The sequence below is a fragment of the Grampus griseus genome, assembly GCF_964374135.1.
Source record: "Grampus griseus genome assembly, chromosome: 4".
In the NCBI taxonomy this organism is placed as follows: domain Eukaryota; kingdom Metazoa; phylum Chordata; class Mammalia; order Artiodactyla; family Delphinidae; genus Grampus; species Grampus griseus.
The window spans coordinates 91,544,185-91,556,221 of record NC_138997.1 but is presented as its reverse complement, the minus strand read 5'-3'; the positions used below and the strand labels follow the sequence as shown (position 1 = coordinate 91,556,221).

Genomic DNA, 12,037 nt, shown 5'->3' with positions numbered 1-12,037 from the left:
AGGATGGGAGGCAGGCTCAAGAGGGAGGGGATATGGGGACATGTGTATGCATATGGCTGATTAGCTTTGTTGTACAACAGAAGCTAACACAGTATTGTGAAGCAGTTATACTCCAATAAAGATCTATTAAAAAATAAATAAAATAAAATATTGGCTATATCCCCTGTGTCATACAATATATTCTTGTAGCTTATTTATTTTATATGTAGTAATCTATGTCTCTTAACCCCGTACCCCTTTCTTGCCAAAAGGGAATTTCTTGAAACTGAAATTTATTAACTCTAAAGAGAAGTTGCTGACTAATTCCTGTTCACTAATTCAGTGTTGTAGAGACAGCAGGTGGGAACTAGAACTCAGTAGTGTGGTTCACTATTTACTGACTCCCCACTGTTATGTGTCACGTAGCACTGTGCTAAGAACAGGAGGTGCAAATGTGTGTAAGAGATAGTCTCTGTCTTCCAAGAGCTTCAGGCTAATGAGGAGATGGACAGTAAAAAGATAATTTCAATATGGTGTGATTATATTCTTTGATACAGGTTGAAAAAAGGTAATACATGTTCATAGAGAAGGAAATCTGAGATTAGGGACCAGATCTACTGACATAGAGTAAAAAATATCCAAAGCAGTGAATTTTTACCACTTGAGTCATTAAAAATTGGTAACATAAGTTGCAGTGCTTTTTAAAAGTATAGATTAAAATTAGTTTAGTTAAAAATTGAAATATAATGGCAGTTATTTAAAATTGATACAGAAATGAAATGTGTGTTAGGCTGAATAACTGTCTTATGAGGGACGCAAATAAATCACTAACTTAAATAATCATAGATAACTATGAAGGATTAAAACTAATTCCATATTTTAAAGGAGAAGGGAGTTTGGTTTTAGCAATTAGAATAGTAACAAAACACTGAGGCAAATATTAATAGAAATATTTAATTACTTAGGGAATAAAAATAATGTGAATACTATGGGGTTGTTTTTTATATATTTATAAAACAACAGACAAACATGATTACTTTCCTTAGACATTACTAGATAAGTAGAGGAAGTCTGGAGAGTAAATCTAATTTATTCTTATTTTAGCAGAGTACTTGGTAGTCTAATTTTACTTAAAAATTAATTTAAGTTGTTTTGGATATTTGCAGTATTTACTTGATTAAGAGCTGAGTGAAGTACAGTACCATAGAAAGCACAGATACAGAATTATATTGGTAATTTTAGACAATGAATTTAGAAAATAAAATTGCTAAGTGCTACATATGCTGTGTGTGTATGTATGTTTCAGGAGAGATTTAAATTTTATTATTCTTTCCTCAGAATAATTATTCCTTACTTTTACTGATTAGTTTGTTACCTAAAAAGGGAAAATTTTGGACTAAAGCATTACTATCTAAAAGTTCAATAATATTCTTTTCTTCTTTAGATATTTGAATGAAGCAAAGATTTATTTTACATTGTAATTTTCATTTAAGTTGATGTTTAGGTGAAGGTGATTTTTTTAAAATAATGTGTAGCAAAGTCTGAGATGCATGGTAATTCTGTGTTTTATTTTTCAGAAAGAATTCTTTGTGGAACTTGGCTTAACTGCAGGGCAACTTGGTATAGATGACTCTACACAAGTGCCTCCTGGTTAGTATTTCTCCCATATGGCATATACTAAATGAAAATGAGAGTGAGGTTAAGGTTTATCTTGCCATTTCCAAATTAATCTAGTAACTTTTTTAATATCTGACAACTAACATGCTTTTTGCCTCTCCTTGGTTGCTATTAATTATTGAATAGAATCTTATATGTTACAATTATTAGAGTTCAACTAGATATTTGTCTTTTTATTTGAGGGTCTTTAAAATAATTTTGAAAACTCATTAGACATATGTAAGTCATTTTGTTGGCAAAATTCTAAGAGAATGGCTCAATAAATTTTCATGAATTGGACACACCTAACTAAATTACCACCCAGATCAATAAACTGAAGCCCCTTCCTACCATCTTTCAATCTTTATCCCCTGTGTCAAGGATAACCACTATTTTTACTGTTCAGGTCTCATCTCTTGCCTCCTCACACTGTCCCTCCCCCTCCTGCTACTCCCATCCCCACTTCCACACACATGTATGTTCTCTCTCTAATCATACTTGAGAAACTGCTGCAAAATTTTCAAGTGTCCAGATTGATGGCTCTGCCTCCTCTAAATCTTCTGCATCATGATCATCACCATCACCATCATCTTTAGAGGATTTCAGCAGATCTTCAAGTTCCTTGTTGGTAAGGGTTTCTCTACACTCTTCTGTGTGGTCCTCAACATTGTCTTCAATCATGTCAGAGAAGCCTTCCCCACCAAACTTCCCCTGCAACATTCAAAATACTACTGACTTCTGCATCAGTAGTGGAGAAGCCCCTGAAATCACTGATCACCTCACTCCAGAACTGCCTCCAGCGTGCATCGGCGGTCTCAGGACTTAAGGCATCTACAGCCTCTGCGGGAAGCAAAACTGCACCTGCAGTTGTGAAGCTCTTTCGTAAATCAATAATGCTGCTCAGTCAGGGTTAGCATCAGGGGCAGCACGAAACGTCCTGAAGACAAGGTAGGTGTTAATTCACCTCAGTGTGCTGCTGCAGGAGACAGGAACATCATGTCCACATTCTCGCCAGTGAAGCAGAGAGTGTTGTCAGTTATGAGGAGGACCTGGAATGGCAGCCCCTTCTCTTCATCCCTTTACTTCAGGAATGAAACACTGATGGAACCTCTCCAAGAACAAAATGGCCATTGCCCAAGCCTTCTTGTATTGCTAGAACATAGGCAGGCAATTTTTGGTTTTGTTCTTGAGGGCCTGGGGATTGCTTGCTCAGTAGATGAGGCCTGGCTTGATCACGTGACCTGTTGCATTGCCAGACAGCACCAGCCTAAGATGATCTTTCCAGGCCCTGAACCCTGGGGCCTACTTTGCTGTCTTATGGATATAAGTACGATTGGACATCTTCCAGAACAAGCCCATTTCATCACAATTGAAGATTTGCTCTGGAAGGTAGCCTTTCTCTTCTATAAGTTTTTTGAGCTCTTCTGAGAACGCTGAAGCTCCCTTGGCATCAGCCAATGCTGATTCTCCCATGATCTCTAAGTTCTTGAGGCTGTAGCACTTTACATAGTTAGCCAGCCATCCCTTATGAGCCTTAAACTCCTTCATTCTCCTCAACCCCGTCACAGTAGTATTCACAGAGGCTAAGTGCTTTTTCACACATCATTTTGCCATGAACAGGGATATGCTTCTGTGACATGTCCCAGCCACATACTTGACGCCTTTGCGAGCAATTTGTCATGAATGAGAGACCACTTTTGCTGTTGTAGGGGCAGCACAAACACTTCCACAAATTTCAGCTTCTTTCTGCTTTATTTTGCAAATGCTCAATTTGTTCTTACTGACCTTATGGCCCACGTTGGCAAGAAATATGCCGCTTTTCAAAAGATCTAAGATTTTAATTTTCTTGTTGAGAGATAGCACTTAACGCTCCCTCTTAGCCTTTGAGGGATTGTTTAGCTTTTTAAAAAATTATTATTATTATTTTTAACATCTTTATTGGAGTATAATTGCTTTACATAGCTTTTGAGGGATTGTTTTGACCACTTAATTGCTCTTTAGGAGCCATTTTTTCACAGTAACAAAGGGTGCACACAACGTAAGTGACAAACGAGACACAAGGTGAACAATACTCAAGCACAAGTGCTGGAGACTGAGGATCCATGAAATGGCGGGAGACTACAGCAGGGTATGCCAACACATCAGTTCATTCACACAGATTCAGTGTAGTGCTTGGCTCACAGCAAATTCAAGTTTTGCTTTTTTGAACTTTCTGGAATTATTTTTCAAATGTTTTCAATCCGTGGTTGGTTGAATCCACAGACATAGGGGGCTGACTATTATCAGTAGTGCTGCTGTGCATATTCTTGTGTAAGTCTCCTGGTGCACATAGGTATAAGATGTGCACCTGAGAGCAATGTGCTGCTATCGTAGGGCGTGCATATATTCAGTGTTAGTAGATGTTGCCAAACAGTTTTCCAAGATGGCTGTACTGATTCACACTCCTACCACCTTTGTATGAGAAGCTCATTTGCTCCATTTCCTTTGCATTTAGAATTGTCAGTCTTTTTCATTTTAGCCATTGTGATGGGTGTGTATTTCATAATGGTTTTAATTGCATTTCTCTGGTGACTGATGTGGTTGGGCATCTTTTCATATGTTTATTGGTCCGTTGGATTACCTCTTCTGTAAAGAACCTGTTCACAGCTTCTCCCTATTTGTGTCAGACAGTTGTCTTTTTTAAATTGACTTACCGGGAGTGCTTTACATGTTCTAAGTACAAGTCCTTTGCTGGATATATGTATTGCAAATACAGTCTTCCACTCTGTGACTTACCTTTTCACTCTCAGTGGTACCTTTTGATGAACAGATGTTTCTCGGTTTTAATATGATCTAGTTTAGGAGGTTATTTCCATTATGATTGGTACTTTAAAAACAAATCTTTGTTTCTCCCATACAATCTTTTTAAATGGCATTTGTATAGTAGGATTTCCTATAAAGTATTAAGACTTTTATTAGATTTGCTTTCATGGTAGATTAGAGTAGAAGTAGGGATTTGCAAATAAAGCTATCAATAAGTTTTGTTTTGTTTTTAGGAAAAAAAGTCAAAGATGAATGGACAAACATTTGTGTTGTGAGAAGATATTCTGTATTATTTTAACAAAGAAAATTAGTTTATCAATCTTTTCTTCTGATTAAATATATTTCCTTTTCATTTCTACAAACTTGAAATAACTTAGAAAAAAGATTTTTCCACATATAAAGATAAATATTCTTATAGTTTCCTGGAGAGTCATTCAGCTTTGAAAATAATTAAAAGCATCAACACCAGAAAACATTTACATAATATTGTTCTAAATGTGGCTGATTATATTTGTGTCTAATAATTTTATTTATTTTATCATTTTTAGAACTTTTTGAAAATGAGCATGTACGTATTGGGCAAAAAGGTAAGCTTTTGATTATACTTATTTTAATTTCTGAAAATGAGATAGTCTCAAGTAAATGTATCATATACCCTCAACTGAAATTTAATCTCTGAGAAGCTATAGACCTAAAAAGGAATAAAATTTAACAGTGTAGATAAAACAATGGGAATCTTTATAAAGAGGGGAAATGCATCAATTTGGCTTTATCAATAAATGTCAGGTAAAGAAGTACACAGATGGTTCACTAAAAAGGAAATGATAAATGCAGGCACGCATTTCTCAAGGATATTAGCTTAATCCATTCAACAGTAGAATTTCATTTTAAAATCAAAGAGCCAGATTCTCTCTTTGATGTGCCCACACCCTTCTCATTAGTGTTAATAGGAATATGCTCCTGCATCAGGAGAGAATACTAGCTGTCACACTTCCCAGCGACTGTTCACCATGGTAGGGCTTAATAACTGAAGCAGCTGTTAGTGTTCTGGAGAACAAATTTTCCCCATCTTTTTAAGATTCTTTTCCTTATTTTTATAAATCCTGTTTTGTCTTTGAAATATGAAGTGCAGGTAAGTCTTGTGTCAGAATAAGTCTTCTATGGCAATTATATTATCATGTTCTAAACTCCCTAGTTCAATTTTTCAGAATCCTATTTATTTAGAAGACTGCATTTGTAAGATTTGATATTTTCATTAAACACAATTGCAAGTTATCATGTGGTCCCTTTGTTTCATTCTCATTTAGTGTAAGATTTTTTTCCTTTTTCTTTTAAGAAGAAAATATAAGAAAACAAAACTGTTTGACAAATATCAGCAGTTGTCTAGTATTTCTTCTTTTGTTTTTATTTTTTGGTTTTGTTTGTTTGTTTTGGACGGGGGCTTAATTTCCAGACTTAATAGCTAGTATTTTCATTAACATAAAGATGAAAACAAAAGGATAATATATTAATTTTGTGAACTTGACTGCTTATGAATAATTTTTGGCCTTTTTAAAAGGTTATCAGATCTTTTTTGTTTTTACTTCTTTAAAAATCCCTCTCTTCTGTTGATTTTGGCAGATAGCTAAAATGTCATCGAATAGAATGGATATCTACATTCTTTAGAATTCTCAGTCATAATACTTCAAATAGCATACCACTTCCAAATACTAGAACATTCATGACTTAGTAGAATATGCATAAGAAATTTAGGGTTTCTGTAGCTATGACTTCACGTGACGATGAAATCCAAAAATTATTCTACATACGCATCACAAGTTTCACATCCATGGAGCTATAGTTAAAGCACAGTGAAATCAAGGTACCTACATTAAAAACTTTCACCTGGTGGGGTAGGAGGTGGAGGAGCTTACAGCTTGAAACTTACAGGGCTGTAAATAAGACCACATCAAAAATCTGAGAGTAAAAGAAGATTGTCAAGATATGATGCAATTATGTTAGACATAAAGATGAAATGTTAGCTTCCCAAAAGATTTTTAAAGATTTCAATGTTATTTCTTACATTATGAATTTTCTGATGAGATTTTAATATACTTTTGACAGTTCTATCAGAACAAGATAGTGCTGCTGCTCAACAGTATATCAGACAAGGAAGTCCCACAGCACTGAGAGCTGAATTATGGGCTCTCATTTTGAATATTTCCAGCCAACCTGAGGTAAGAAGAAAAAGGATGGGCCAGATTTGATATTTGTTTTTCAAAGTAGAAATATTTTTTTCTTAGTCTAATATTTACTCCCTTTTTAATTTTCAAATTCACTGTAGTTTAGAGTTCTAAGATAAGATTAACATATAATTTAATCACTGTGTGCTTAACATAGACGTTTTTGTTATTAATAATTAGTTGGATAGGGTGAACCTATACATACAACAGAACAATAAGTAAAATCTTAAGAAGTGGAGTCCACCAATTCAGATCAGTGAAGATGTGTGGTAGAACTGGGAGTTATAATAGAGAGAAATAAAGATGGACAGCTTGATATACGTAAATGACTACTTTGTCCCTACAGTTGCTTTCAAAATATGCATGATTTTTATGGGTTTAAAAATTGACAGATTATGTGGGAATGTTATTTTTCTAAGTATAAGAACATCTTATTTTAGGAAATAAAATGAATATGAAGAGAAATCAGCAAAAGACAGGTAATAGATTCAACAAAGAAACAAGTGTAAGACATTGATTCTTTTTGAAATATTTTGGAGAATTTTTTTTTTTTTTTTTTTTTTTTTTTTTTTGCTGAAGCCCACTGATCCTATAAGTCATCTATTTAAAGATTTTAATAAATAGCAAACTAATAGTTCCCTAACCTAGCAGTTAAAAACATGGGTTTTGTTTAGAATCATATGACCTAGTTTCAACTCCTAGCTCCCTCAACTTATTTGAAATAAGTCATTGAGTGAGTTAAATTTCTTCAAACTTCAACTTACCCATACTTAGATATAGGTAATAATTTTTATATCCCAGTGTGGTTGAAAGAATTAAATGAAATCTATGTGAGTCTTTTATTAACACAGTACTTGATATAACAGGTCACCATTGATGGTAGCAATAGTAATTACATATTACATGTAATTATGTTATAAATTAATTATAATTTATAATAATGCAGTTTTTAAGAAAATCAAACATTATTAACATATATTATAAAAACTACACCTGTAACCTTTGCAAATTATGTGTGCATGCTTGTGTGTGTGTGTGTGTGTGTGTGAGTATTTTAAATCTCCCGCTCTGAACAGCACTATCAAAAATCACTTGCTTCCTTTTTGAAAGAATAAACCTTGTGATTTATTTTAGAGCAGTTTTAAACCAAATGATACTACTGATGTTTTGAGGTGACACTTTAAAAGTAACAGTTTACAAAACAGTTTTGAGTGCACTGGGCATTTTTTGTGAGTGTATCAACTCTTGTAGAAGAGGTAGTAGTTCTTGTCCTGACCTGTGTAGATGACCTACCAACTTCACTGATCAGGAGCTAAGTTAGCAAGTCCTGTCTCTGCAGAGGAACTAACTACTACCATTTCAGAAATAGATTTAGAAATTTTCCAGAAGTATAGTTGTAGAATAAAAGTAGTAATCCCAGATAATGATTGTATAAAGTTCAAAGGCAGTTTTTACACTTGAATTCTGGAGTTAAGTTATCTTGATTTTCTATATTCAAAATGGCAAATCTGTAAATAGAAATTAATATTATCAGAAGGCAATCTTGATTTTATTGAATAAAACATTTTCTATCACTTACACTTATTTTCACTGTAAATGTGTGACCTGAACAAACTATAGCGGTTCCGAAATAATTGTTGTAGGTGGTACATTAGAGGGTGGAGGGGGAGAGAGCGAGAGGCAGAGAGAGGGAGAATACCTACTTCTTATGAAGAATACTTTATCAGAACTTTTTGTTCAATTACTTTCCAATCACTTAAAATAAGCTACACATACAAATGCATCATAGTTGAGGAGTTAGATAAATGGAATATTTCAAATTTCACACTCATAAAGCTATTTTTAAAATCTTACCTCAATAGAAAGACTTGGGATTTAATGCTTTAAGTTCCTAGCAGTTAATTTATTTAGTACTTTTACTAGAACATTATTTAACTTTGATTTTTTTCTCTTTTTAAGAAAATATGTGATAAGTTTTAAAGAATTGCTTTTATATATTTTCTTTTCTACAGCTCTCTAGATCTCTGGATCAAAATATCCATATTTAGTAAACATTCATATTTAAATCTTTTTGCTTAATTTCAGTTTGCTAATTAAAAGTAGAAAATTGTCTTATACTTTGCTCTAGGTTCTTGCTTACTGATAAGATAGCCAAGATGAGTATTAACATTTAAGATTTCCTTTAGTGATTTCACAATAAGGTTCTCCACAACCTGACCTAAAGGTCTGCAATAATGCCTGACCATCCTAGATCTTTCTGGTCAGCTCATCTTGTCTTCCCAGTGCCTGTTTCTGTCCTTCACTCTCCTCAGCCACTTTCAGAGTCTTAGCAAAAGATCTCACCTTCTCCTAACCAGAGAAAACAGAAGTCATCATAAGGAAATCATTCAAATTCCTTCCACCAAACCTGTAAACTTACTTGCACCTGTTCTTGCCTCTACTTTTACATCTAAACCTTGTGCAAGAAAAGTCTATGCTAGATGCTCCTACTTCCTTAATCCCATTAATCACTCAGTCTACCATAGTCTGGCGTACACCCCACTACATGACTATAACTGTCCTAGCTAAAGTTACCAAGGAACAGTGGATACATTTTAGTCTTTACATCTACTGCATTTGATACTATTACCTATTCTGCCCTTGAAATATTCTTGGTCTTTAATTTAGTTCATCCTGTTTTCTTAGTTCTTCTTTCCCTCTTTTTCTTTTTTTTTTTTTCTTTTTTTTTAAGTCTGCATTTGGGTTCGCCTGCTAGACCTCAAGTGCTTGTATTTCTCAGAATTCAATTTTGATCCTCTTTTCACCCTGCACATTTTCCCTGGACTGTCTCATCCACAGTCACCTTTTCCATAATGGCTTCAACTCTGTTTTCAACCAAACTTTGTCTTAAGCCTAAAACCTTTATTTCCAGTTTCCTGCAGAACTCTAATACATGGTCTGAAAGTGTATCAGACTCATGATATCTAAAAGAAAAGGTATAATCTTTACCTCAATTTATTTGTGGTCATCCAAGAGATGCTGAATTATCTCTCTTCCCACCTAAAAAAAAAAAAAACTTGTCAGACTTTTGTCTTCTTGGATATTCTACTTTTCTTTCACGTGCAGTTTATTCCATCACCTTTTCTGAGAAGCCTTCCTAATATCTCCTCTACCTTGTCTTCTCCCAACTCCATCACTGCTACTCTTAGATACTTACTTCATTTTTCTCCCACCATAACCAGTGCAGGAGCAAAGACCTAAAGACAGAGAAACATATACCATACTTCTTACTTTATTTGGCTGCCTCCCTTTCTAGATTGAGTACCTGAGGACAGGGATTTTTTTCTTCTTCATCATCTGTAAAGTCAGTATCTTGTACAGCGTCTAGAAATGGTCAGCTCATCTAAATGCTTAATGAACAATTAAGTATAAACTGTTAGGAATGTTCTGTGAGTTCTTTGACTTCCTGAGAGTATATTTCCTTTTTTCTTTAGTTAAAGAGATAGTGTGTAAGTCTGCATAAAATATAAAATAGATACATACACTAAAATTTAAATATTCTCTGATGCTAAAAATTTGGGCTATTTTGCTTTTCAAAGATTGCTTTTTATAATCATAATTTATTACTGTTAAATATCTATTTTGCCAAAGCTTATACAAAATACTCTTGAAATATCCTATTACATTATTGCTAATTGTTATATTTTATAAATTCTTGTTTTATAATGTCTTTGGTATTAGGGTAATGTTGGCCTCATAAAATGAATTAAGAAGTATTCCTTCTGCTTCTGTCCTCTGAAGGAGATTGTAGAATACTGGCAGAATTTCTTCCTTAAATGTTAGGTAGAATTCACCAATGAGGCCCTCTGGGCCTGGTACTGTCTGTTTTAGACACTTATTAATTATTAAATCAATTACTTTAATAGATGTAGGCCTATTCCGATTGTCTGTTTCTTCTTGTGTGAGTTTCAGCAAATTCTGTCTTGTTCAAGTAATTGATCCATTTCATCTAGGTTATCAAATTTGTGGACAGAGAATTGTTCATAGTATATACCTTTATTATCCTTTTAATGTCCATAGGATCTGTAGTGATGTACCCTCCTTCATTTCTGATTTGGGTAATTTGTGTCCTTTCTCTTCTTTTTTTTAGTTAGCCTGGCTAAAGGCTCATTCGTTTTATTGATCTTTTCAAAGAACTAGCTTTTTGTTTCAATTTTTTTCTCTATTGATTTCCTGTTTTCAATTTCATTTATTTCTGCTCTAATTCTTATCATTTCTCTTCTTCTGCTTACTTTCAATTTAATTTGTTCTTCTTTTTCTAGTTTCCTAAGGTGGAAACTTAGATTATTGATTTTTAGATCTTTCTTGTTTTCTAATTTATGCATGCATTCAATTCTATAAATTTCCATCTAAGCACTGCTTTTACTGCATCCCACAAATTTTGATAAGTTACCTTTTCATTTAGTTCAAAATATTTTTAACTTTCTCTTGAGATTTCTTCTTTGACCCATGTGTTATTTAGAAGTATGTTGTTTAATCTCCCTGTATTTGGGGATTTTCCAGTTATCTTTTTGTTATTGATTTCTAGTTTAATTCCACTGTGGTCTGAGAGCAGACATTGTATGATTTCTATTCTTTTAAATTTGTTAAGGCTATGTTTTATGACCCAGAATGTGGTCTATCTTAGTGAATGTTCCATGTGAGTTTGAGAGGAATGTGTATTCTACTGTTATTGGATAAAGTAGTGTACAGGTGTCCATCATATCCAGTTGATTGATGGTGTTGTTGAGTTCAACTTCGACCTTACTGATTTTCTGCCTGCTGAATCTATTTCTGATAGGGAGGTGTTGGAGTTTTATTTCAATTGGAAATGCATGGTTTATTTAATAAAGGATGCTGATAACCATCCTTCTGAAAGAAAACTCAGACCTTTGGCTTACCATATATAAAAATAAATTCCAGGTAGGTTATAAACATTTAAATTAAAACTATCAATTTTAGGGGCTTCCCTGGTGGCGCAGTGGTTGGGAGTCCGCCTGCCGATGCAGGGGACACGGGTTCATGCCCCGGTCCGGGAAGATCCCACATGCCGTGGAGCGGCTGGGCCCATGAGCCATGGCCGCGGAGCCTGCGCGTCCGGAGCCTGTGCTCCACAGCGGGAGAGGCCACAACAGTGAGAGGCCTGCGTACCGCAAAAAAAAAAAAAAAATCAATTTTAGAAAAAACTAGAAAAATATTTGTATAAACATGTGATGTAGGAGAGCCTTGCCTAAGGGAAGCAAGAAAATCCAAAGCCATAAAGAATTTTTTTAAAATTTGTCAATGAATACCATAAACAAAAATCAAACAACACATATTAATTTGAAGAAAAAGTATTTGTAACACAAATGACAAAAGGT

General features: G+C 34.2%; 1 protein-coding gene across 1 annotated transcript in view; it reads left to right on the top strand.

Annotated features, from left to right (window-relative positions):
* Positions 1-12,037, top strand: part of TBC1D19 (TBC1 domain family member 19) — a 155,033-nt gene that overhangs the window by 86,152 nt on the left and 56,844 nt on the right. Inside the window, exons 9-11 of the mRNA XM_082653432.1 lie at positions 1,557-1,629; positions 4,986-5,024; positions 6,541-6,653. Of these exons, the coding sequence (XP_082509558.1) occupies positions 1,557-1,629; positions 4,986-5,024; positions 6,541-6,653 (225 nt within the window). The remainder of the gene's footprint in view (positions 1-1,556; positions 1,630-4,985; positions 5,025-6,540; positions 6,654-12,037) is intronic.